General features: G+C 56.4%; 1 protein-coding gene across 1 annotated transcript; it reads right to left on the bottom strand.

Annotated features, from left to right (window-relative positions):
* Positions 1 to 1,058: 1,058 nt before the first annotated feature.
* Positions 1,059 to 24,429, bottom strand: KRT80 (keratin 80). The gene is given in 10 exon segments (XM_037848016.1): positions 1,059 to 3,095; positions 3,232 to 3,287; positions 3,738 to 3,958; positions 4,617 to 4,742; positions 5,275 to 5,439; positions 12,464 to 12,472; positions 12,474 to 12,560; positions 12,834 to 12,894; positions 18,101 to 18,309; positions 23,993 to 24,429. Coding segments are annotated over 10 exon segments (1,359 nt in total). The 5' UTR covers positions 24,293 to 24,429; the 3' UTR covers positions 1,059 to 2,970.
* Positions 24,430 to 26,385: the final 1,956 nt, after the last annotated feature.

Here is a 26,385-nt window from a genome sequence, read left to right as displayed (position 1 = left end):
CCCCCGACCACGGTCCTGGCTGGGGCTGTGCCCTGAGTGGGTCAGCCCGAGACTCAGTTGCCTGTTTTGGATCTCCCAACCGGTCAGTCGACTTTAGTCCTTAGTATCTTCTGCCCCGACAGTGAGAGGACTAATAAACTTTTACATTTATTGAGCTGTTACAGTTCAGAGTGCCGGAAACAAGAGAGGTGGCTTTTCAGACAGGAATGCACACAGATATCTTATCAGCTCCCAACCATCCTGTGAGGTAAGTAGGAAGGGGTTTGCTCCATTTTACAGATGAAGAAACTGAGGCTCCATTTCCCTGAGGTCCCATTGCTGGTGAGTGGGTGGGCCAGGACACAAACCCATTTCATTTGCTTGGAAGTCCCTTTATCCCCTGAGATTCCTTTCCTTGAGACCCCTGTTCTTCCTTCCGTCTATCCAGCTTCCTCATGCTTCCTGAAATCTCCGCTTCCTCCAAGCAGCCTGCTTGGGTTCCCTGCTTCTTTTGGCCTCCACAAGCCTCTCTCTGTTGTGACCTTCAGTAGCACCCATTTCTGCACTTGACTAGGAAGTCCAGGGTGGTTATTTTGAGTCTTATCTCTCCAACCTCTGACTGTGAGCTTCTGGAGGTTGAGGGGTGGAGAGCAATCTTGGGCAGTTTAGCACAGAGCTGGGCTTGAAGGTCCTCAGTCCTTATCAGTTGAGCTAGAATTCGATTTGGCAGGCTTGGGCCTGTACCCATCAGAATATATTCTAGACTGTGCCATCAGGGCAGAAGGGTTTGAGGAGGAACCCTGTACCACTTGGGGAATGCCCCATGACGTGTCTGGTAAGGGGTCCACGTGGTGCCTGTACATGTCAGGAAGTGCCGAGAACATAGGCTGGTGTTGGCATGGGCTCCTTGTGGGGTGATGGGGCAGGAGACCTTTTTGTGTTAAGTTGTTTTGGCTCAAAGGTATAACTAGGTCCCCGGACCCTTTCCCCATAATTGGAGGATCTCCAAAGTCCTGTGGTCAACCCGGTTGACCAGTGACTGACGAATCCCAAAAGGAAGATAAATACAGACACACGGCTTTATCCACAGACAAATCTCAGCACTTTATTCATCCCTTGGCAGGGAGAAGGGGGCACCGCCCCAAGATAGTCAGCCAGTCAGATGGGGTGGCTGGGATATAAGTTCTCTATCCAGAAAGATAGTATATACCGCATCGATTATGCAGAAACAGGAAGGGAAGCAATAAGTTAAAAGCCACATAAGTTATGAAAAAATAATGTATATACTTTATATATCTTGTATCCCCACTGAGGAACTGCTCCCTTGGAAACCAATAAATAGCCTGAGAAAAAGCAGCAGTCAGCACCCTCTTTTGGGATTTCCTGACACAGAGATGGGTGTATGTCTGGGCTCCCTCCAGCCTGAGCGTCGGTAGCCCTCCGGCGCCCCCTACAGGCCTGGACGGCCTTAAGACCTAGCGGGGCGGAGGCCTGGGGGTAACGATGTCCTGGAGAATGAGAGGAATGTATTCAGGATTGGTGCTGGAAGAGGAGGTGAGGGCAAGGGGACAAGAGAGGGCAGGAGAGAAGGGGGCCTGTCTAGTGGGAGGCTGGAACTGCTCAGATCCCCCTGCAAACTGCAAAGGTGGGAGAAAAGAGGAGAAAAGAGGAGCGCTCCTATAAGACCCCAGAACTTTTCTCTTTGCTTGGGCCCTTGTAAGACTGCCATTGAGGCTCCCCAGCCTGACCTCCAGGGCTCAGAGGCTCCCAGACCGGCCTGGACTGTGCCTTCCTCCAGGCTCCGTGGGATGCCGGGAGAGTGGGCATGGACAGAGGGAGGATGGTAGAGGTCAAGGGCAGGACACCCCTAGGAAAGAAGCAGCTGTAACCTCAGAGGCGCGTGGTGTTCCCAGGCTCTTTGATGAATGCAAAGGAAGGGGAGGGCCAGGCTGTTTGGGCTGATGGAGATAACAGGGGCCCTGAGAAGTGGCATTGGTGGGAAATGGGCCTGGGGTTTCACGGCAGGAGTGGAGCTGGGGTCTCCAGGACCTGGTGCTCCAAGATCATGTGTTTGGGCCGGGGAGGGCCTGGGCTGCAGGGGTGGAGCGCTCAGATCCCAGGCAGGGGTTGTGAACCCAGGGCTGGCAGGGAGGTGAGAGATCTCCTTCTCCTGCCCGGGCCCAGGCTGCCATCTGGCCTATACCCCAGGGAGTTGATCATGGCAAGAATAGCTTTGGAGAAGGCGCTGGGAGCTGGTTGGGGGAGGCACCCCCACACCCTGCCGGTCCGGTTCTGACTGAGACCTTCTGGGAGGGACCCACAGGAGGAGAGGGGACAGAGGGGTCTGGGCTGATCTCAGATGTCCAGGCTCAGGTCCCAAACACCAGGGGCTCTCCTCCCCTTGCTCCCTAATACTGTCAGGTGACTGGGGAGCCCCAGTGGTGCAGGAAGGCCAGGAGGTAGGTACTCAGCACCCAGCCTCCGTGAGTGGGGTGTCCCAGTGCTCACCAGGCCCCAGTCCAGGCTGGGGCTCGGTTGGGCAAGTGAGGGCACCAGCCTTGGTTCTGACGCAGAGGCAAGGCAAGGCTTGAGATGTAAGTTTAGGGCAAGGGTTGGGCCAAAGGGTCAGAGTGACATTGGTTCAAGCCCTGCGTTGGGGAAGGAGCCTCAAGGAGAGAGGAAGTAGAGACAAAACTCATCTCAAATTCCAGTTTACCCCCTCAGGAGAAACTCTGGTCAGAAGGTTGGAAGGGTGGGACTGTGAGATGTTGATATGGAGTGGAGGGGATCTAAATATCTGGGGACACCCCTCTCCTACCCCTGGGCAACCCACAAATGTCTCCTTTCAGTTCAGTATCCTCTCAGAGGAGTTGGAACCCTCCTCCTCTCAGTTCACTATCAGGTTTTGCCTCCCATCCCAGCCCAGAGGCTCCAAGCTGCTTTCTTGAGTCTAGCTGAAGTCCCTCCTGCTGCAGTAGGGGTCCAGCTGCCTTAGTCTGAGGCCTCTGACTCCTGTGAGAGGAACTTCTCCGACGTTTCGGTGATTTTGATCACATGCCCTTTGCCATTCTTCATCTTGCGGGTGGGGGCCGTGGAGAAGCCTGACTTGGAGGCAGCTACAGGAGAGATGAGGGGTGGGGGAGGGAAGGGGCTAGGGGTGGGGAGCCACTTAAAATGATGTCTTTAGGGTCATGGTCCCCCTCCACTGTGTCTCCCTCCCCACCCTGGGTTCTTGGGGGCAGGTAGACTCACCAATTCTGGATCGGGACTGCACAGTGCTGACCACGGTGGCTGAGGGCAAGTCCACCCTAGTTGGGGGTAAGGGGGAGATGGTGGGGTGTGAAGAGAGCCCAAGGCTTAAGCTCCCCTGAGATTGGAGGCATGGGGTCTGGCAGGAGGAGGGGAATTCTTGGTTGCCACTCCCAGCCCCCAGGATTGCCCTGCTGTGTGACCCTGGCTGGCCAGCGTGTCCTCTCTGGGCCTCTGTTAACCTTTACTGAGCACTTATTTTGTCAGGATCTCATTAATCTACTCTGTAAGGTGGGGCAATGTTCATGATCAGCCCTATTTTCCAGATGGGGAAACAGAATTTAATTAACTGGGTCAAGATCTCCGGTTTGTAAGTGGCTGAGCCAGGACTTGAAACCAGGCCTGTCAGGCTCACCGCACCATGCTGGAAGCGGAGGCTGGCTTCGTGTGGGGCGGGTCCTCTAGCTCTCCGTCTCCCCTGGCCCTACCCCACCGATCTCGGCTCTCACCTGCACTCCTCGCCCTCCAGCAGGCGCCTGTAGGTGGCGATCTCCACGTCCAGGGCCAGCTTGACGTTCATCAGCTCCTGGTACTCTTTTAGCTGCAGCGCCATGTCCTGCTTGGCCTGATGCAGGGCGGCCTCCAGCTGGGCCAGCTTGGCCTTGGCGTCCTGGAAGGCCAGCTCACCTTCCTCCTCAGCCCCCTTGATGTTCTCCTCCAGTTTCAGGCACTGCAGTGAGGATAACAGAAGGAAGGAGTTAGAAATTGGAGGCGGGAGGGAGAGAGCGGGCCGGGGCCAGGGCCTGGAGCCCACCTTGGGCCTTGGTGGGAGTGTGCGTGGGGACAGAAGGCTGAGCAATGGCCTTCCTGGGTGTGGCAGTGGTTGCAGCGCAGTAAGAGGGAGTTCAGTTAGAACTAAGGACACTTTCCTAAAGCCAGAGGGCAATACCACCAGCCACCAAAGGAGCCTATCCCCGCCGCCCTTAAAGAGAGGCACTTGCTCTGGATGCTTGTCCAGGTCAGAGGCTGGGGCCTAGGCCTCTGTGTGCACACACACTCTCTCTCTCTCTCTCTCTCTCTCTCTCTCTCTCTCTCTCTCTCTCTCTCTGCTCCTCTGTATAGTTATAGGAAGCCTGGGAGGAAGGCAGTAGCTTTGGGGCATGTGTAGTGGGGGGCTGTCCAACGTTCCAACAGCCCTGGCCAATTTACAAAGCACTTTCACATGCAAAGCTCATGTGATCCTCTTAACCATTGCAGGAGGCTATGCTACTATCCCATTTGACAGGTGAGCAAACTGAGGCACTGAGGGGCATGGTCACTCAGGCCTTTCCTGTGCACAGCGCGTGTGCATGTGCAAGTATGTGCTCTCCATGCCTCTGGGCACTCACATGGCTCTGGATGGAGAGGATCTGGGATCGGAGCTTCTGGATGTGCACGTTGAGGTCAGCGATCTCGCTGCGGCAGCTCTGGAGGCTTTTCCCATACTCGGCTGAGCAGGCAGCCCGCTCCTCCAGCTGGATGGGAGTAGAGGAGGGTGCAGTGAGGGACAGCTCACTGTGTCCCTCCCAGCCCCCTTGCCCCCTCAACTTTTGCTCCTTTTGTTCACACTCTGCCTCCCCCATCCCCACCCCATCTCCTCCTCTGTGGTGCACAGCTCCCTCTCCAGCTTTCCCACTACATCCCATTCTGCACAGCCTCCTCTAAGCTGCCCTAGATTGAGCCCCTGGGTGGTGCCCATACATGGCCTGGCACTGCAGGGGCTCAGCGCCACTACAAGCTCCCAGAGGGCACAGACCCCAGACTAACTTCCCGACTGCCCCTTGGGGCCTGGCATATTCTCCACACCTGCCTGAGCACTGACTGCTGTGGTCCCTGGCCACCCTCTGGCCCGCCACCCCATTGCCCCTTTCCTGCACATTTCCCTTCCCCTCTCATGGAATCTCAGAGCTTCAGGAGACCTCAGTCATCACTGGACCAGCCCCTGCTGTGGCCCAAGGGTGCTGCTCCGCTGTCCCCTCCCAGCCCCGTGAGGTCAGCCGGCCGCACCTGGCTGCGGGAGTATGCCGTGGCCTCCTCCAGGCTGTGGGCTGTGATGGCGTCGTACTGGGCCTTCACCTCCTCAATGAGGCCGCTCAGATCGACGTGGCAGCGGCTGTCTAGGCCCACGGTCACCGACACGTCCTTCACTTGGGCCGCCAGGTCCTTCAGCTCCTGGCCAGGCACAGATGTGGGGGCTCAGGACTCGGGGAGGGCACAGGGACCCTCTGGCACCTCAGTCCTTTCACCCTAGGGTGAGCGGAGAGAGGGGCTGCCCCTGCCTATCTCCCTGAAGCCGTGAGCAATGGCTGAACACCTCCCTACCAGGAACACCTGGCTGAGACCCTTGGGAAGCAGGTCAACAGCTCCTGCACCCCCACCATTGCTCTCCCTCTCTGAGCAGAGGGGAGGGGGCAGGGAAACCCTCCGGTTTCCCCACTCTCCGCTCTGTTGCCCTCTCCCTGGCTGTGGGGAGAAGGCCCAGGAGTGGGGCAAGCTAGGCCCCCCTGCTCACCATCATGGCTCTGCCTCCCGCATGGGCCCGGGAGCTCCCCAAGGGCCTGGCAGAGCCCTTCCCTCTCTGGGCCCCCATGGCTGGCACAGGATCTGGCACAAAAGAGCTTCTCAGTTTGTTACTAAATGTCGGAATGGAAGCCCCCATGCAAGATGATGGGGATGGGGTGGGCTAGAGGCTGACAAGCTTGCACTCCCCTTCCCCTGCCCCTTTGGCAATGGGTACAGGGTACCACAGCTGAGGTGCTGCTTCTGATGCTGACACTTCGGGACCACCCTGGGCTTGCCAGGTAACAACGCAGGATGTAGCCATGGTATTTTCTTCTTTCCTCCCTGGGTCCTAGGAGCCCTTCTCTTCCCTCCTTTCTGTCCTCTTCCCTGCTCAGAAAATGCCACCCCACATCCCTGGAGCCCCCTGGAAATGGTACATTCTACCATTTCACTGAGGGCTCACTGCACAACAGGGCTGGCATCCTCACAGTTAATCCTCAGGAGGCAGGCAGTCTGTGAGTCCCAGATTACAGAGGAGGAAACTGAGGCACCAAGAGGTAAGAGGCAGAGCTGGACTCCAGAGCTCTTGTTCTCTTTGCTGCTGTGTCTCCCATGGAGGGGAGGGGACCAGAAGCTGAAGCCCTCTCCATCTTTCTAGCACTAGACCGGCTTTCCATTATGCCCACAGCCTGGCATCTTTTGGGCCAGAATGCTCAGGGTTGTGCAGGGGGGCAGGAGAGGAAGGCAGGAGGGCACAGAAGGGTCCATAAGGGCTGCAGGGTGTCACCTCTGGGTGCTGGGCCCTTCCCCTGGCGGGACTCAGCATGGGAAGAGGAGCAAGTGGGGAGTAAACAGAGTGTACTTTGCCAGCATCGTGCAGGGAGATAGTCGGCTGCAGAGACTCGAGAGGCAGGGGCCTGGGGGGAGGTGGGGGTGGGCCTCACCCTTGGGGAGGGAGGATGTAGGACCTGGGCTGGACACTTACTCCTTCTGTCACCCACAGCCCAGTCTAGACCCCTATTTCAATCATCAAAATCAGGATCTCCATTTCCCTGGTTGGCTCATGTTTGTTTGAGTCAGGATCCAAACAAGTTCCTTCCATTGCAATTGGTCCATAAAAGAGGCCTGTTGGCCTCTTTTAATCTATAGATAACCCTTCCACTTCTCTCTGTTTTTTTTTTTCCCCTTGCAATTTTTTCTTATTGGGAAAAAACAAAACAAAACAAAACAAGTTGTTTGAATTGTAGTTTCCTGCAATCGGGGATTGGCTTACTGCACCCCCGTACTGGTGTTTACAACATGCTTGTCTGACTCATGTATTTCTGAAAACCGGCAGGTGGATATAGAGGCTGCTCAGATCCAGGCTCAGTGTTGGGTGTTCTGACCTCTGGCCCCTGACTTCAGGCCCCTCCTGACCCTCTGCCCATCTTCATGCTCCTAGAGGCTGTGGTTGAGGCTCTGGTTTCCGTACCTGGCGGTGGCTGGTACTTCTGAGCCCCTTGCTGTGGCTGCAGACTGCGGGGGCAAGGGTGGGCCGGCGAGAGCCTCGGGGGCAGCTGTGAAGGCTGCTCAGGGGGCCACCCGCCCCTTCTGCTCGCCTGCTGCGCCCCACCCACCAGCATCTCCCAGTGACGAGGGGCACCTGCCTCCATCCTGCAGCCAGCAGGGTGCTGGGCTCAGTGACTGCCTAGACCGGGCCAGTTGCCCTCGCTGGGGGTGGTGCGGTGGTCTCCCGTTGGGGGTTTTGGTTGATTTTCAAATGAGCTTAGCAGAGATCTCTGAGCTGAAGCAGGCTAAGGGCACCACCTGGGCCAGAATAAGGCTGGTGGTTACAACGGACTCGTGCTCACCACGGCGGCCCCTGGTCACCACGAGAATGACATTTCCCACTTGGCAGCAACAGCCCGACTGTGGGCAGTTTCAGAGATGCAGCTTCGGGGCATCTCAGTGGCGTGCAGAATTCCAGACAGAGCCCCACAACGGCACTTCTGGCTCAGGCCAAATTTGGCATTTGTTAGAGCCCAGGAAAAGGCCTGGCCACAGTCAGGCCTCACTGCTGAGTGGGGAGGAGGTCTTCCCCAATGGGGCCATCAGGATTGGCAGGACATGGCTGGTGGAGCACCTCTGTTTCCTTCTGCAAAGAGGCAGGTTAAGCCAGAGCTTGGTAAATAGAGACAGGAAGTGGAGGATTCAGAAGAACCCCACAGCTGTTCAGACAGCTGGCCCCAGCCGAGCTGCAGAGGGTATGACGATGCTCACTCGTGTGGCGTGGGGGTGCCACCAGGAGAGGGGCCCCTCAGAGGATGCGGCTGCCACATTGGCAAGAATTCAGCCGAGGAGCAGGCTGGGGTCTCCCCGAGGTGCCTGAGCCGAGCGGGATGCTGTGTGTGGGGCTGTCACCAAGGTCCCTGGTCAGGGCAGGAGGTTACTCCAATGGGGTAATTTAGAGCTGGTCAGTAAACTGTCATGCTTCAAAGGGTGGGAGGCATGTCCCTAGGATGAAGTTTGGGAATATGGGCCCAGGGTACAAAGCCAACAGCTCTGGCTGAATCTGAGGAGTCCTGGGTTCTGACGCCAACATGGGTACACCGTGCAGAGTGACAGGCTGGACTGAAGTTGTCCCGGGCTGTTCCACGGCTATAACCAATATGTGTAGAGGGAGGGTAGGATTCAGGGGGACACAGACTGGGGAATCAGATGAATAAACTATGTCTTGCACCAACACGCCCTCATTGCCTACAGCCATGCCTGGCACTCCACCATGAGAGAGGCCAATTTAAAAAAGAAAATGAAGTGCTTCATGGCACAGGGCTCCGGTTACCACCACCTCTTATTAGCTGAATAGCCCCAGCCCAGTTTTTAAACCTCTCTGAGCCTCAATTTTGCTCATCTGTAAAATGGGTATAATTATAGAGCAGAAACCAGCTAACCTTTATTAAATGTCTACCACGTGCCAGACACTGTTCTAAGGGAATGCTTGAGGATATAGTAACAAAATTAATCCTCACAACAGTCCAATAAAGTAGGCACTATTATTCTCTTCATTTCACAGATGGGGAAATGGAGACAGAGAGAGATTAAAATAACCTGCTCAAGTTCACATAATTACTGAGCCAGGATTCAAATCCAAGCTGCTCTAAAGTCTGTGCTCTTTTAATCATTATGCCAAACTGCCTGCCTTTTAGGGCTGTTGGGAGGATGGAATGAGACTCGGTATGGAAAGCACTTAGCACAGCACCTGGAATATAGAAGGCACTCAGTAAACAGTAGCTAAGATGACTATTGTATTGGTAAAGGTGATGGAGCCTGGATGACGTGTCCAGGGACAGGGGCCAGAGCTGCTTAGACAGCACGGGGCTTGCTCTGCAGGATGGCTGTCCCAGGCAGCACACCTGCTGCAGGGGGCTGTCAGCAGGTCTGCAGCTAATCACCCTCAACCAGAGTTTGTGCGTGGGGCACGTGGCCTTCTGGCTGGATGCAGCCAGGCCCCAAATGTACTCAGGAGCCGGAGTTCACCCCGGAAGCTGAGGGGGATGGAGAGCCTTTGCTGGCCAGGGTCTTCTCGCTAGTTTTGTGTCCCCAGAGGGCTGGCAGCCGTGAAGCCCAGTGATGGAAGGGAGGGGTAGAGGGGTCCCCGAGGAGGCAGCAGTGTGTGATGGGGTCTCAGGTTGCCCCCTGGCCATCAGCTCCTGCCGAGTTGGTTAGGAAGGGCTTTTCAGATCTTGTCAGGGCTTCTCCTTATTCAGAGCTGCTCATGGACTCTGGGAAGGCCCAGGCAGCCTTCGGGCAGGGCTCCCAGGATGTGGGTGCACACACGTGTGTGTGTGTATGCGTGTGTGTCGGGGAGGGGAGGGCTGTTTTCTGGGAAGCAGGGGGTAGGCCTGTTCCACAGTGCTTTGGGATTTGGTGCCTGCTCCACAGTTGAAACTACTGAGTCCTGCCCCCTGGGGCTGCTCTCTTTCCACCATGTTTTTCTCCCCCCCAAGGCAGCTGTGGTTGGCACTTTCCTTTGCTTAGGCTTGTGCTGTCCAATGTGGTAGCCACTAGCTATTGAGCATCTGAAACGTGGCTAGTCTGAATGGAGATGAGCTGTAAGTGTAAAATACACACCAGATTTCAAAGACTTAATAAGAGAAAAAGAATGTAAAATATCCAATTCATTTTTAGATTGACTACATGTTGAAATAATAATATTTTGGTTATACTGGGCTAAGTAAAATGTACTGTTAAAATTAATTTTATCTTTTTCTTTTCTTTTTTAAAATCTGGCTACTAGAAAGTTTAAAATTACGTACGTGGCTCACATTATGTTTCTCTTAGATAGCACTGGCTTAGAGTGTGGGGAAACTTTTTTAGCCAAGAGTAAGTGTTGCCTTCCTAGCCTGTACTGCTATATAGAGAGAAGTCTGATCTTTGATTCCCAACACCAGCTTGCCACCTTGCTGCTTCCAAAGGTAATAATAACTGTTACAATGTACTGAGCGTGTCTACGTTCACTGCACTCCCTTCTCCACAAGCAGTCTTACAAAAGGACAAAACCATACCCTGACCACCCACCCGTGCATCACCCCTTCCCAGTTCCCACCAGTGGCCTGCCCATCGCGCTTAGAACAAGATGCAAATGCTCATCAGGGGCCCAAGGCCCTCCCTGGCCTGACTCCCACCAGGTTCTCGGACCAATCTCCTAAGGCCCCCCAGCTTGCCCTCTTGGCTCCAGCCACACCATCTTCTTTCTTTCCTTTAGTCACCAAACTCACTCCTGCCTTAGGGCCTTTGCACAGCTCTTCCTTCTGCCTGGGATGCCTTCCATCCAAATCTCCACCGGGCTGGATCTTCCCCATCTTTGGGCCTCTGCTGTCTGGCATCTCTTCTGAAAGCCTCCTCCCTCCACCAGCCACTGGGTAGGAAGGGCCCCCCTCCCTCCGGCACTATCACATCCCCTGTGGGTTTTTTTTGTTTTCATTCTAGCACTTATCACCCTTTGGAATGATCTGGTTCAAATATTTGTTTCCTGCCTATTTCCTGTCGCCTCTCACCTAAGCTGTGCCTTCATCAATAGCAGGGACTCTGTCTGTCATACTCTCCACTACGATATTGGTGCCTGACACACAGTAAACATTTGTTAAATGAATGAGTGGCGGCAGGCCCCATCTCAACCCTGAGAGGCTGGTCCTATTACTCTTCCCACTTCACAGGTGGGGAAACTGAGGAACAGAGGAGAAATACCTTCCCCACGGTCATAGAAACGGTGAAAGACAGATGGTGGGATTGGGGCCCAAGGGCTGCCAAATTCTAAATGGAGTCTGTAGCCCTGGCTTTTGAGTATGTCTCTGGCAATACCCATGTATATTGCTGGCTACGCCCAGCCTTCTTCTGGTTATATCTCCCCATCTGCAGGGCCTCCATTCTGCCTTAGAGCTTGGGCTCTGAGCTTGCTGAGACATATAGGAGAGCAGGGTGGAGTGTAGATTCTGAGCCATCAGCCCTGCTAACGTCTGTCGGGCTGCATCAGCCCACGTGAGTTTGGGCAGAGGAGCCCCTAGCCTACTCCTCAGGCCGATCAGCGGGCATGGGGCCCGGGGCGGCCTCTCATGAAGCCATGGGGCTTGGCCTGGCTACGGAGGGCTTTGGCCAGGGATGTGAAGCTTTTCAGGGCTGCTGGTGGGGGTGGTCTGCGTGGGAGGGCTGCCTTCCAGCTGGTCCCAAGGCTCACGGTGCTCTCTCTGCTCTGCTACCTCCCATGGCCACAAACAGGTCTCAGACCCACAGAAGCCTCAGCTGGGGGCTGAGCCTGTTGGAAAGGAGTGTGGCCCTTTTGCTGTGGTTAGCAGCCCATTTAGCAGAAGTTTGTGATTGACCTTGGCTGCACCGCCATAGCTTGGCAGTTGCAGCACACGGGCTGCCAAGGCCTGTCATCCCCAGCAACAGTTTGGCCATACTCTCAGCTGAGCTGAGGGCATTTGTGGAAGTGGCCTCACCTCCTCACCCCAAAATAATGACCGTGGAGAGGAGGACACATATCCTGTAGGATGCCCAGGAAGCCAGGGTGGAAGCAGAGGGGTAGCAGCCAGCATCCTCCAGTGGGGCCCAAAATGACAATGTACAGGTGGCAGGCTGGGACTTGCTGGGCCCTCATGCACTCAGGCTCAGTTGAGGACAGAGGCATTTGCTGGGCCATTTTTGTTCCCCCAGAAGCTAGCCTTGTCTGGACCTGAAGAATCTGACCCCGGGTACCTGCCCTTGCTGAACAGGGACGGTGAAATGCATGCCTATCAGAGCTGGGACTGCGAGTGCCTGAGATTTAGGCTGCAGGGACTGGAGAGGGACTCGTTTGATGAGCACGGTTGTTTGAGGCCGCCTGGTTCCCTGCCTCTGCGCCCAGCCTCCCCAGCCTTGCCCAGATGCTCGTGGTCCCCTGTGCGTTCCTGGCACTCTGCACACACACCAAGACATGAGTTCTCCCTGAGAGAGTGGCCTTTTGGGAATCTGTCGGTGCTCCAGGTGAATGAGCGATAGGGAGACGTGTGGGATTTGTGACTGCAGCACAGGAAGGGGTTGGGGAATTGTTATGTCTAGACAGAGAAGGATAAGTGAGGCCTGCAATTCCCACCCACCCACCGGCTGCCCCTACATCCCTTTCCCATGGGCCAGTCAGCTCATTGGCTTGACGGACCACCGGGCCCATCTTGCTCACCTGCTCGTAGAATGGTTCTCATCAGCTCCACGAAGCTCTTCAGGCCTTTTAACTTGGTTTCCAGTTCAGTCCGTCGGAGACACTCAGTGTCCAGGTCCTGGGGGTTGGGAGGAATGGAGAGGGAATGAGTGGTCCTGGGACAGGAGTGGTGGGGGGTTTGCTTCATGAGTGAGAATGGGGGCATGAGTGGGGGGATCCCAGGAGGGGACCTGGCTCAGACCCCAGGAGAAAGGAGACCAGGGTGGGGACAGGTTCTTCTGCCTGTCTGTCTGCTTTCTGTTTCTTGGTCCTGGGAATCAAGCCTCTGGGGATTTTGCTTGAGGATAAAGGATGTATGAGGAAGGGGCCCGGGGCAGGCTCGGCATGTTACCTTCTTCAGCTGAACGAAGGTGAACTCCATGTTTGTACGCTTGGAATTCTCGTCCTCATACCTGGGAGAGGGGGAGAGGGAGAGAGAGGGCCTGAGGTCGGTGCTCAGCTGGATGTGGTGGGAGCTTGAAGTTTGGTTAACCCTCCTTGGGGGGTGGGGCGCAAGGCCTCTGCTATCCCATTTGGTGCCTGAGCAGATTAGGAAAAACAGGCCCTTCCTTCAGGAGAAGGCAGCCCCATGTCTTGTAGGATAAATCTCCTCCCCCATGACACCCTGGTGTAGCATCTGGGGAAGAAGGCAAACCCACTTCTCCTTCTCTCACTCCCACTCCCTCCTGATGATCTTCTCCTAGAGGCATCTGCCCCTCCTCTGGCTTGGCTCTGCATTCACCTCCTCCAGGAAGCCTTCCCAGATTGTACACCTTGGTCTGTTGCCTTTCCCCAAACTCCTTCTCTGGGAGGCTCAGATTCAAACAAGCTGTGCCTTTGGTTAAGTCTGTTCCTAGCCCCCTGCTTATACCTCTCTTTCCCACCTCTATCCCTTCCCTGCAGTTCCATCTTCCTCCCTTCTGAGCTTGTTAGAAGGTTGGACACCATCCCACTAAAGGGGGATGTTCCCTCTAAAGGGAGGAGAGGAAGGGCATGGGCTTTGCAGTCAGAGACCCCCGCAGTTGTGATTTGGGGCAGGGACCTTCACCCCTTCTCCCTTGGCTTCCTCGTGTCTAAGGCGTGTGTGTGTTGGGAGTGGGGTTGTGTGTGTGTGTGAGACAAAGTCATCCTCCGATGCAATGACTGACAAGTACAGTGTTCAATACAGGTGGCTTTCCTCCCTTCTCAGTTTTGGCCCCTTCTTCCTTCTTACTCAAGTCCACCTGGTGTTTGGAGCGAGGACACTGTTGGGTAGGAGAACTGGACTCTGGTCCCTGACCTTACCCTCTTCCTCCAATCAAGACATTTGTCTCTCCCCCATGGGGGTGGGTGTCTACCAGCCTCAGACTTCCCTTCCCTCAGCCTGCACCTGCCCCAGCAGATGCGAGGATCGGTGGCTTCCTCTTTCCCGCCCTCCTTTCCAGCGAATGCCTGATTCACTGGCGGCTCTAATTACAGCTGCCTACCTGTCCCAGTCCCTGACCTTGCACAGGGGGCAGCGTCACCTATCGCCACACCAGCTGGCCACACCTGCCACCCCCCCTCACGCCTTCTGCTGTGCTAGCCCACCCGAGGAGCTGAGGGGAGCCTGGTCTAGAGGGGCCCTGAGAGAGGCTCTGGGTCTCTGGCACTCAGTGTGCTGGATGCGGACACCCTCACTGGCCTTGGCCTTGGCTTCCAGGAGCCCAAGAGTGGCTCCGAGGGTGCAGATCACAGGGGCCGGGACAGAGTGGTTGGCCGGGGAGACTGTTCTGGTGTCTGGGGCCATCCAAGGAGTGACAGGTGCCGCGGGCCATGCCTGCCCTGTGCTTGGTGCCGTCTCTGCCCTCTCTCCCATGAGCCCCCGAGTCCCCAGCTAGGGAGGTCCTACTGGTCCCATTTTACAGAGGAGGACAGGGAGGTGAGAGAAGGTCTTGGAGGCTACCGTGGTGGGGTGGGTAGGCCTGGACTCCAGAGCCCAACTACTCAGGCTCAAATCCTGCCTTCCTTGCTAACTAGCCATGCAGCCCTGGATAAGTTACTCGTCTGTGCCTCAGCTGTGACAACAGTGATGTCGTGAGGACCACATCAGTTAAGACAATGAACGTTTACACCATCGTCCTGCACTCACCAAAGCCCTGACTGTTCTTATCACCTGAGCTCAGGTCTCCCTAACACCAACCCCCACCACCACCCCCCACCTCAGGCCCTTGACCCTGGCCTCCCAGCACTCCCGGGGAGGACCTGTGGGGAGCCTTATTGCTGCAAATCCTCTGGGCTGGTATGAACAGCCTTCCCACTGGAATTTGGGGGGTCTCTCAGGAATCCCCTTCCTGGGGAGGGGGGCCTGGAGAGCCCCAAGTTGAGAAGCCCCTCATTGACAGGCCCTCCCTGCACATGCTCCAGGGCTGGGCCTTTTCCCCTCCCCTCCGGATAGCAGAACTGGGGGGGCAGGAGCTTGGGAGAGAAGTTGGGGTGTGGGATGGGGGGGGTTCCAAAGTGCCAAACCTCCTCCTTCCCCACTCCCTGCTCTTTCCATCCTCCATGTGTCCTTCCCATGAGATGTCCTGATCACCCTGATCTCTGATTTTCACGTGGCCCACGGAAAAATTTATTGCTTCTGGCCTGCTCTCCAGTTTATTTGTAGCTCTGTCCTATGAGAAGTCTGGGGAGGAAAACCTCAGGCCTTGGGCTGGGGGCAGCGAGTCCCATCAGAGCCTCCCGCCCCCTTGAATTTTCCCTGGGCTGGAGAGGGGAGGAGCTGTGTTTCCCTGCCAGGGGTGTAGGGGAGAAGGGCAGGGTGAGTCTAGAGGAGACTGAGGCCTGGTAGGTCCTCTGAGAAACGCTCCCCTGGCCGAGAAGGCTGCCGGGAGGGTGGGGCCTGAGGGGGGTACTCGGGGTGTCCATGTGTGCTGGGCTGGGTGGGTGGGAGCAGCTAAGGCCTCAGCCCCCTGGGGAGAGGCTGGCGGCTCGGTGTGAACACTGGACTGAGGCTGGATGCCGGGTTCCAGTTTGGGGCCAGTCCCTGTAAGGCTACTGCTAGTCTGTCCCCAGGAGTTGTGTGCATCAAAAAAAGGTTCCTTTTCCCGGGGGATGTGTAGCCCTGCTTGGCTGGATTTTAGCCCCATTCACCTCCTCAGCCAGATGCTTGTGTGCAGCTTACACAAGTGGCATCTCTGAGCCACTTGCCGTGTGGCCTTGGGCAAGTGGTTTCCCGTGGCTAAGCCTCTGCTTCCTCCTTAGTGAAGAGAAGGAGGAAGACTAGCTGGTCCCAGGGTCCCTCCTGCCTCAAAGCTTTTGGAAGTCTCTGCCTCTGTAGAGGCTTGGGTAACACCATCTCCCTCATTCTATCCCCAACCCTCTGCCAGTCACCAGCTCCCAAACCCATTCTCAAGCCCTTTGCAGCTTGTTTATTTCTGGGAGTGAGGCTGATCTCATCGGCTGGTAGAGGCAGGGCACAGCCCCTCCCTGTCAGGGATCAGCCTGGCGTCTCCTGGCTCCTGGGGGCCCCAGGCTCTGCACAGCCAGGCTGCAACTTCCCCGCCTCTGGCATGCAGACCCAGAAGCCCCCCACCCTGTCCCTGGACCTGGACTCCCCTCCCCTATCACAGTGGGTTCCCTGAGCCCAAAGAGAGTAAAATTGGGCAGAAGGTGGATGGAAACCAGGCAGCAAGCCAAGTGAGGAGGATGAGTCAGATTAAAACAACAAGTAGTATTTGTACAGAACTTCCAGTTACCAAGTGCTTCTGTTGACTTGATCTGGCTGGGCCTACGGAAGTGGCCTTACGGGGTGGCTGGCCGAGGTTTGAGATGAGACTTAACACACAGGGCTGTGTGAGTAGACAACAAGCCCCTGCCCTCTCTGGGCCTCTGTTTCCTTCCCTATAAAAGGATGATCCAAGGCATCCTCCTGGCTCTACTATTCTCTGATCCTTTGAGGGCCAAAGACCTAGCAGGTATTGTGAAATGAATCATGGATTCTGGTGAGCTGACATGCGTTTCCCCTGAATGGTCAGGTGTCAGGAAGGTGGGCAGCTCAGAGCAGGTAAACAGATTTCCTGTGTGTCTCATTTCCCTGGGAGCCCTGGGAGTTTGGGGCTGGTGGAGATGTGGCCCCAGGCCTCCAGGTCCAGGAGGGGCTCAGTCACCAGGCCAGCCAGGCTAGACTTGCAAAACATGCTTGTTGGCCGGGAGGGTCCAGCCAGATCATTTCACGGATGAGGAAACCGAGGCCCACAAAGTGCGGAGAGCTCCCTGCATGACTGTCCCCATGACCCTAAATGAGCCCGGGCAGGAGAGGTCAGGCAGAGAGGCGGTGGGCAAGCTGAGCCGGATCCCTGGACTCCTGGGCAGGCTGCTCTACACTCCCACCCTCCTGGTGCTGCAGCCTCACCTCACATGAGCAGGGCTTGGGGCTGAGCCCACGCACTGGAGGAGGGGAGAGAGGGGTTCAGGCCACATCCTGTGCTCCCCTCATGCTGGCCCTAGGAGGCAGGTAAAGGCACAGCCTCTGATGCTCTGCCTCAGCTCTGCCATCAGCTCCTTGACCCTGAAGACTGGCCCACTGCCCAATCAGAGAGGGCTGCATTGCTTGTGAGCCACCCGAGTGCCTGGTCTGCCCCCTTGACTGGTCAATTCAGCCTGGCAGATCTGCATCAGGCCCAGTGTGTGCCAGGCACTTCTGCCTTCTAGGGGATAGGAAAGCTGCCATTTATAGCTGAGGGGTTGGGGAAATTGTTATATGGCCAGAAAGTGTAAGTGATGCTGCGGATCCTACCCCCTACTGGATAACTGAGCTCGCCACTGGCTCCCCATCCCAGCCTTAGGTCGCCATCAACCATCATTAGTCCCATTTACACAGGAGGAAACTGAGGGTCACGTGTTAAACAACCTGCCTGAAGTCACAAAACTAGTAAAGGAGTAAACCCTTTCCAAGGCATGCTTCTGGCTCTACTATTCTCTGACAACACTGCCGACTGGCTGCTGCTCTCCCTACCCGTCTCCCCCACTAAGTTGTCACAGCAGTTGGCAAGCTGGGGCTGTGTTTTCCTCATCTCTCTAGTTCCCACGTCTAACTCAATGCCTGGTATACATCGCCTCCGGGGGACTGAGTCCTTCTATAAACAAAACCCACCCTTTCCACCCCCTGCCTGCACCACAGCCGCTCCCCTTTCCTTTCCAGCTCACTTGAGATCAAAATCCAAAGCCCTATCTGCAGCAGAAGCCCATCTGTTATTCTGGCTGGTGACATAATTTCCCATTGCCAGCGGGCCGTGTGGGCGAGAGCAAGCGTGTTCATGGGCCCAAGAGGAGGCTGTGTGAGGCAGGGGGTACGGGCTGGGGCTGAGCTCAAGGGTTGGCAGGCATAGTGCTTGGCTGGGAACCAGCCACAGACTTAGTTGTAAGGGTCATACTTGAGATGGTAGTTGGGAACTCACTGCTGTATCCCCAGTATTTAGAGTACTGCCAGGCACATAATGGGTCCTCACTATTTCTGGATTAAAGAAACGTTCCTTATCTTCTTTCCTCTTTCTCTGGCTTACATGCTTTGGTCCTCCCACCTGAGTACAGGCTGGTTCCCTCTCTCGGTCCCTGAGCGGACCCAGGCTCTGCCCACGGCCCCTCGAGGGCGCCACCTACTTGATGCGAAACTCCTCGACCTTCTCGAGCACCTGCCGCAGGTTGGCCTCCAGCTGCCCTCGCTCCTGGCTCACTCTGCGCAGTTCCTCCTGCAGCCGGCCCTGGTACTCCTCGTAGAGGTGCTCGAGGTCGAAGGTGGCCGACTCCTGGCTCTGCAGAAAGCTCCAGCGGGTCTCCAGCAGCTGGTTGCGCTGCTCCAGGGCTTGCACCTGGGAGAGAAGAGTGGCGGTGAGGGAGCAAGGTGCAGACAGGAGGGGGGCTAAGGGGGCCTCCCAGAGAAGGGATGGCTCCTCATCTGCATACAATCACCCTGGGCCCAGAACTATTCTCCAACTGCTGATTGTTCAAATGGAAGATGGTGAGATAAGGAAGGATGGGAGAGAGGTGGAGCCAACTGAATGTTTCCTAGGGGAGGAGCTGGCCAGCTAGATGAGGGAAGTGGGGAGCTGCTAGGATGGGAGAGTGCCAACATGTGACAGGCTCCTGGTGCTGCCTGGGGCTTGGGTGGGAGACCCCAGGGAACAGGGGCTGTCAGAGGCCCATTTGACACCCCCTCCATGACAAGCCTGGTCTCATCTTGTTTTGGAAACTCAGCAGGGTAGGGCCTGGTTGGTACTTATGTGCTAATCCACCTGACAAACACGGACTTGTATTCCCCCTGAGTCTCAGTTTCCCCTACTAGAAGCTGGGGATCATATCTACCCTGCCCATCTCGGAGGGCTGACGGGAGAACCTAGGGGTATGCTATGGAATAAAAATAATAATGGCAAATGTGTATGTGGTGCCGAGTGCCAGGCATTGTTCTGAATGCTTGCTATCTTTCACTCATTAAAGCCCCCATAACACCTTGATGGAGTAGATACTATTATCTGCATTTTACCAATGAGGAAAGTGAGGCGCAGAGAGGTTAAATAACTTGCCCAAGATCGCAGAATTGGCAAGTGGCAGAGCTGGGCTCGGCATCCAGGCACTTCATGATGTGCTGCTTGAGTTGCTGCTGGCCCTGGGACCCCAGCTACCCTTCCTGGGATGGCTTTTGCTTCTAGTTCAGGCCGGTTTTGTTTCCATCCTCAGGCTCTCCTGCTCAGACTCCTCTGAGGGCTCCCCTCGGCTGGTGGGTCACACTCCAGGCACCGTCTGGCTGACAGGGTCCCTCTCGATTCCTCTCCTTCCCTCCACCCTGCTTGTCCTCACCCTTGGCACTCTCCTTTCCACCATCCTGGTCCTCCCCCACGTCCCCATAGGTGCACTTTCCTCCCCTCCTGCAGGAAGCCCTCCGTGACTAACAATTTTCTAGAGTAGTAGGCCCTCAGTTGATCTGCTCCTCATTTGTCCATCCTACTGTCCCTTCTGTCAGGCTGGGTATCATCTACTCTCCTCTTGAGGTCCCCACCCCTGGGTGCCAGGATATGGGTAGGCCCGGAAGGCCTGGCTCTGGGGCAGTGTGGGCTCTGCTGGCATGAGCATGTTGTGATAACAAGCCCCATAATGCTCCCTATGATGGCAGGCAGGCGGCCCGGCCTCCTCCCACCCACTGCTGGCACAGGCTCACGGACTCACATAGTCCGATGGAACTTTCCGGAACCTTTTAGATCAGCTTGTCCCTACCATTCACTTCGAGGGAGCAGATGGAGGCCCAGCAGCATCAAGGGACTTGCCCAGGGGCTCACAAAGCTTCCCAGGCAGGCCCATCTGATGGCCACTGCCAACTCTGGACTTCATGGGCTCGCTGCTCCTCCTGAATCTGGGTGCCAGGTGGGGCCCTCCTCTCTCTCTGTCTCTCTGCCCGGCCCACATGCCCAGGTTTTCCCTCTTTTTTCCTGAGAGGCTCTGAGGCCTTTGGGAAGTCCCTTCTGATAGTCACAATGCACCTCACCAGCAGGAATAATGGCCGATGGCATATGATGACGGCGTTCGAGGGCTGTCATTTTCCTGCTTAACTCCCAGTGTACAGGAAAGTTCTGCTGGAAGCTGACCCTAAGCCTACCATTTGCTGCAGTTGCAGCCAAACAAGTTCGGTAGGGATGGAGGTTAGAGGGTTTCTGCGCTGCTTTGTGTGTGTGAGAGGGAGCATGGTGGGGGAGTGGATCTGCTCGCCCCACCTTCCCTCAGTTTTGACAAGCAGCAGCCCTGTGTTTACACTGAGGGTGGGGTGAGAGGAGAGATGTGAAATTCCTTTCTCCACCCATGAGCAACCGAAAAGCACTTTGCACCAAAAAGTTCTTCCTTTAGTCTAACCTCAAACCCCCATGTTTCAGCACTAGCCCCCTGGGGGATGGAGCATTTGGCCAGCCAATCCAGCCAGAGGGCACTTGTGGTCTTAGGGGATGGGGCAGCCCCCAGTCTCCGGCTGCCCTTAGGGGCGTCACTTGTTGTCTCAGTGGGTGGGGATAGAAAGTCACCCTCTATCTGGGATGTTCCCTGCAGGAAGGGCCCGGGGAGGGCTGATAATCCAGATGCCCTGTGAAGTGCCAGCTTAATTGCCTCCAACCTGACAAGGCTGCCAAGCTCACTGCTCATTCCTCTTCCTCTTTGCTCTGGCTGCACTCCCACTCTGTCCCCCCATGCCTTAGATCATAGAGTGGCAGCTCTAGGAGGAGCCCCAGAGATGCTTGGTTTATCTGCCTCCCCATTTTACAGGTGAGAAAACTGAGGCTTGCAGGCCCAAAACTCACTGTGGCCCAACTCCACAGCTCAAAAGCAGGGCCAGGCCAGGGCAGGGCTGCAGGGAGAGAAATGCTCTTTGTTGGGGAAACTGAGATGTCCAGGCTGGAGCTCTTGGCTGGGGCTCCTTGGAGGGAGGGAGGCTGACCACATCTGGGCTTCAGGTCCCCAACCCAAGCAGTGATAGTCCAGGCTGGCAAGCCTGAAAGGTGGTGCCTCTGGGGCATGCAGGTGCCCTCAGGTAGGGAGTTGAGAGACCGAATCCCTCACTGTCAGCCAGAAGTTGGCTCTGCCCAAGGAGGTTCAGTATCTTTGTCAGGATTTTTGCCTTCCCCCTGTGGGCAGGGGGCTGGCTCCAGTGACTTCCTGAGGTCCCCAGACTTGGGGAAGACACTGCCTCTATCTGTCCATCTCCAGGCATTTCACCACCCTCTTGGGTTCCCTTTTCTCAGCCTCCTTAGGTGGGCTGCGGGCAGTCCTTTCTCTTGTCCCACCTGCATCCCCTCTATTGTCTGCTTGTGAGAGAGAGCAGGCCCAGCCCGTAGCCTTGACCCTGCTGCTTCGCCTCCTGCCCCTTCCCCAGTGGCCATGGCCTTGCCAGCCCTTCCACCCTGAGCAAAGCACAGCAGAGAGGACTCCAAGTTACAGAGAGGGTAAGTGGCTCACCCAAGGACCCATCCAGCAAGCGGCAGAGCCAACACTGCTTCCCAGGGCCCCTCAGCTGTCTCTCGGGAGTCTCCCTCCTCCTCCTAGGTGCTAGGTGCCTTGGTGGGCTGAGGAAGGGGATGTGGAACCTGAGAGACCCACCGTGTCTCCTCTCCTTGCCCAGATCCCCAGCTCTGCACAGGTCATGGCCTCTTGCCCCTGGGCCTTTACACTTCTCTCTGGCAGTTGCTGCTCCCTCCTGTGAAGTCCCTCCACTCCCCTCCTACAAGGCCCCCTCCTCCCCTCTTCTCTAGGCTCTTGTCTGGAAGGGGTTAACTGGGTTCTAGGAGCAACATGGGCGAGGGCCCATTTATTTGATTTTTTAAAAATTTAACGAGCCCTTAGAAAGCATCTGCCATGTACCAGGTGTGCTGTAAATGCTTTTCGAAATGATCCCATTCGATTCTGACAAGCTCATTACACTGATGAGTACAGAGGCACAGAGAGGTTAAATAATTTGCCTGAGATTACATGGCTGGTCAGTGGCAGAACTAGGATTCAAACCCGGTCATGTGGCTACAGATTTCACACTTTTAACTGCTGCCTGCATCCACCGAGGCCCTCAACAGCCTTTGCAGAGACAGGAAGGGCACAGCATGGGCTGACACACCTTCTCCACAGAGCTGGTGGGTCAGCGGGGACTCCCCCGGGCACAGCCCCACCAATCAGGGCCCCTAAAAGGCTGGCTCCAACCACTCCCTGAAGGCTTGAGGGTTGGGAAGCCCTGATCTTGCTAAAGACTTATAGGGCCTCGCCCTGGCTCCTGGCACAGGACCCCAACCCCGAGGGTCCCCCCTTCACCTACACATCCCTCCTGGCCCTGTGGCATAGGCACAAGGCTGATTTCAGCACTGGCATTCCAGGGAGCAAAGCCACCCGTCTCAGCCAAATTACGAAGCTCAGTGAAGCATTCCTTTTAAGGAATTAAGCTGGGAATGGAGAGGAGGAGGCTCTGCAGGGACCTGCCTCCCGATGGCAGCTGGGCTGTTGTCTGAGGGAAAACCAGGGCTTGGGGAGGGACACTCCACCTCTGGGTGGACAATTGTCCTTCTCCAGTTAGTCATTCCCCCTCCACATCTTCTGATTCCTGGCACCCTAGGTGTGGATGAGGAAACTGGACTGGGAGTGTGAATGGGGCAGGAGAATAAATAATTCCCACTGCCGAAACTACTGGCTTTGTGTCTCATAGAGCTGAGTTCAAATCCAGACTGTACCACTTGCCAGCTGTGTGACCTTGGGCAAGCCACTTAGCCACTCTGGTCCTTGGTTTCCTCATCTGCACAGTAAGGAACATAACAGCCACTGCAGAGTGTTGCTGTATGGGCTAAATTGCATCATATTCATAAAGTTCCTGCAGAGAGCCAAGCCATGCTGATGCCTCCTTCCATGTCTCTCTGCCAGCTCCCATCTCACAGAAGAAACAAACAACATGCAGAAGACCCTGAATCAGAGAAACCAGGGTGTGGACAAGGACCGAGGCTGGGGCAGATGGATGGGACTAGGATTTACTGGGATGGTGAGAAAAGTTAAGTTTTTCTCATCTGTAAAATGGGCACAAAGATGCCTGCATTCATCAGGCTGTTGAGGGAAATAGAAATGTGAAGCATTTGGCACCGTGCCTGACACATATAAGCAATTAATCAGTGGCTGCTGTTACCATTATGATTATTTTTCTTGGGCTCGGCTGGAGGGAGCAGAGCTGGGAGGGCAGTGAGGAGAGGCTTCCTGGAAGTGGTGAGGGAGGAGCAGGTGTGGGAGGTGGGCAGGACACCCTAGGGAGCTCCGTGACCTGGCTCTAGGGCAGAGTTGGATACGAGTGCCCCAGACCAGTGCTCAGGATGTGGGCAGGGAGGTCTAGAAAGTGTGGGAGAGTGAGTGCTGGGGACCCACTCCCTCCACGCGGGCAGGTGCCAAGACCTGGACGCCTGCTTCCTGCTCCCTGAATCCATCCCCTGCATTCCTATCTCCTGACGTGCCAAAGGTGCAGCCTCGCTCCAAGATGCAGCCTCCTTCTGGGGCCCCACACGCCCCCTTGGCCCTGTTGGCGCTTCTGATCTTGGGAAGCTAAGCAAGTCTGCCTTGGGAGAGATGCCACCGGGACAGAGGCCTGAGGGATGGACATGAGGTGGGTCCTTGGGAGGTCATCTCTTCTGTCCACCCGTCTGGGCATAGGATCACATATTGCGTGTGCACCAGCCATTCCTGCTACCCTTGGCGCTCTCCTCCCTAGTCCACCCCGGTGAGGGGATGACCCCAGGCCACGCAGCATGTTAATATCCAGATATTCCTCAGAGCCCATCCTGGCTTCCTTTCTCCCCTGAGCTGCATACCAGGATGGATCAGGGACTTCCCTCCCCATCTCTTTACTCAGACTTAGCCCAGGCCGGCTCCCCATTGGCTGCGGGCAGGGGTGGGGCACGATGCTCCGTAAATACAGAGCTCAGCCACCTGCCCGAGACTGACAACCCTTATTATCAGGAACCACCCACCTCCCTTCCCCAACACACACACACTGCTGCTCACCTTGCCAATCAGGGAGGCAAATTTATCATTGAGGACCTTCATCTCCTCCCTCTCCCGGTTCTTCAGCTGCTGGATGGCTGGGTCCACCTTGAAGTCCACGGGCACCAGCAGGCTGCTGTTCACAGTCACCTTAGGGATGGTGCCAGACGGGCAGTAGCCCGTGAGGCTGCGGGAGCTGAAGCTCGGCCTGGGGTCCCCGCAGATGTCCCATCCCGAAGTCCCAGGCTGAGGGCCTCCGGCTGGGGTTGCCTCGCAACTGCTGTAGCTGCTGAAGCCGACGACGCAGGAGCGGCAGGCCATCGCGGCCCCCCGGCCCGGGAGCAGGAGCAGGAGCGGGGAGGGCGCGGGGCTGAGTGAGCGAACAGGCGTGCAAGGGGTGGCGGCAGGTGGCCAGCTCCGGTCGCAGCCAGGGCAAGCCAGGGACTGAGGAGCGAGCACCTGTCGCACGGTGCTCATTAGCTCAAGGAGGGCGGGACGCCTGGGAGCCCGACCAACCAGTTAGATGACGTGGCGCTCCCGCCCACCCCCGGCACCACGCTCGGATTCTCTCCCTGGGCAGGGGAGCTGCGGCACTGGGGGGCCTGGCCACAGGCACCCCCCACCCAGGCTTGGGGTGGGGGAGGGGTGAGGCCGGGCCAGCTAGGTAGACGGGGTGGGGGCCGCAAGAGGAAGGACAGAGAGAGAGAGAGGGGAGAGAGAGAGAGCCTCTAACCGCAGACCTCAGCCACATACCTGAAGGCTGACGTATTTGGGCTCACATTCTTCTGGAAAAGATGAGGCAAGGCGCAGCAATCCTAGTGCCAGCTTGGCATGGGGAAACGGCACCCTTATTATTTATCTTCTAGCTGCCAAGGAATCTCCCTGGTTTACCCCTCTCTCCTTTCCTCCCCTCTCCTCCCTCCCTCCCTTCCTTCCATCAGTTCTGACTATCATTTATTGGCCTACTATGTGCAGCCCACTGTCTCAGAGGCTGGAGAGGGAAAGACCGTCAAGGCCTTGGGAAAGTGAGAGCCGGTTCAGGTCTCAGCTTGGCTGCTCACCACGGGGTTGGCCTCGGGCAGGCTACTACACTCCTGTCCCCATTTGTAAAACAGGGATAGAAATGCCCACCTCCCAGGCGATAGAGTATGCAAAGCACTGAGCAGAGTACAAGGCACAATGGCTGCCCCGTAAATGGTGGTGAAGGCAGGGTGCCTGCTTTCTGGGAGCTGAGTCTGATTTGGGGGGAGGGGGGAGGGATGGATGCATGATCAGCTACAGCCCTCCCTCAAGGGCTATGAGACTATGACCCCCCTCCCTTTTTCCCACTTCTCTTTCCTCTTGGTCTCTAACTCCTTCCCTTCTTTCATCTTAATATTAAGCAGAAATAGAAAATATACTATTTTGCTCCCATAGAACCTCTGATGGGCACCAGAAGGCTCACCCAGGTCTGGGGGAGCTCCTCTGTTCCCCACAGTTCTGCAGGTCCCACTTTTTCAGTTCTCCCAGCTCTGCCTCTTTCCTTCCACAAGGGTCCAGCCACTGCCCTCTGCCCTGCCTGGATGGTTCCACGTGTCTCTTTCGACCTGGAGTGGCATCTTGGGCCGTGTAGCAGGCTGAGCTCCCAGGCCCTGGCTGGGGCAGGGGCCGCAGCAGAGAGAGGGGTGTGTCTGGGGGAGACAGACTCGGTGGTCAGCGATGGGAGGGATCTCAGTCCCTTCCAGGACCAGGGAAAGAGACAGGCATAGAGGGCGGGGGGCCCTGACCTGAGTCCCAGGCCCAAACCAGGCCTCCCGTCTCCCAGTCCAGACCTCTTTCCTGCACCCTGGGGGTCTGGCTCATCAGGGCACAGCACTCTGTGCTGTGCCTGCGGGTCCCTCCTGACGCTGGTGGAGAGCTGGTAAGACGTGCCTGGTGACCAGATGGCTGCGGTGGTGTCCGTGTCCCCACTTCTGACATGTACCGCCCTCTTCCCCACTTAACACCCCCTTGCACGGCGCACCTCAGCCTCCATCATCCTTACCCAGACCCAGTGTCCGGAAGGTATGTGGTCAATCGCAGCACTGTGCCCTCACCCACCCCGGCCGCCCCTGTGTACTCTGTGGGGAAGGGAGGTGGCAGGCAATGGCGTCGCGGCTGCACCAATGTCAAAATAACAGCTGACAGAGCAGGGATGTCCCAAACGCTTCATACAGATTAGCTCCCTTCACCCTCCCAACAGCCATTTGAGTAGATGCTTTAATTCTCATCACCTCAAACACCTTCCTCAGAGGAGGAAACTGAGGCCCACAGGTGCTAAGTGCCTCGTCTGAGTTCACGCAATTTATCAGGGATGGATCTGAACCTAGACAGTCAGAGTTATGAGCTCTTGCTCTTAGCCCCTAAGTTTTGTGACCCCTGCAAAGGGACAGAAG

This window comes from Choloepus didactylus, chromosome 8 (assembly GCF_015220235.1).
Source record: "Choloepus didactylus isolate mChoDid1 chromosome 8, mChoDid1.pri, whole genome shotgun sequence".
Taxonomy (NCBI): Eukaryota; Metazoa; Chordata; class Mammalia; order Pilosa; family Megalonychidae; genus Choloepus; species Choloepus didactylus.
Note: the sequence above shows the minus strand (reverse complement) of the source record. Positions and strands in the feature narration are given on the sequence as shown.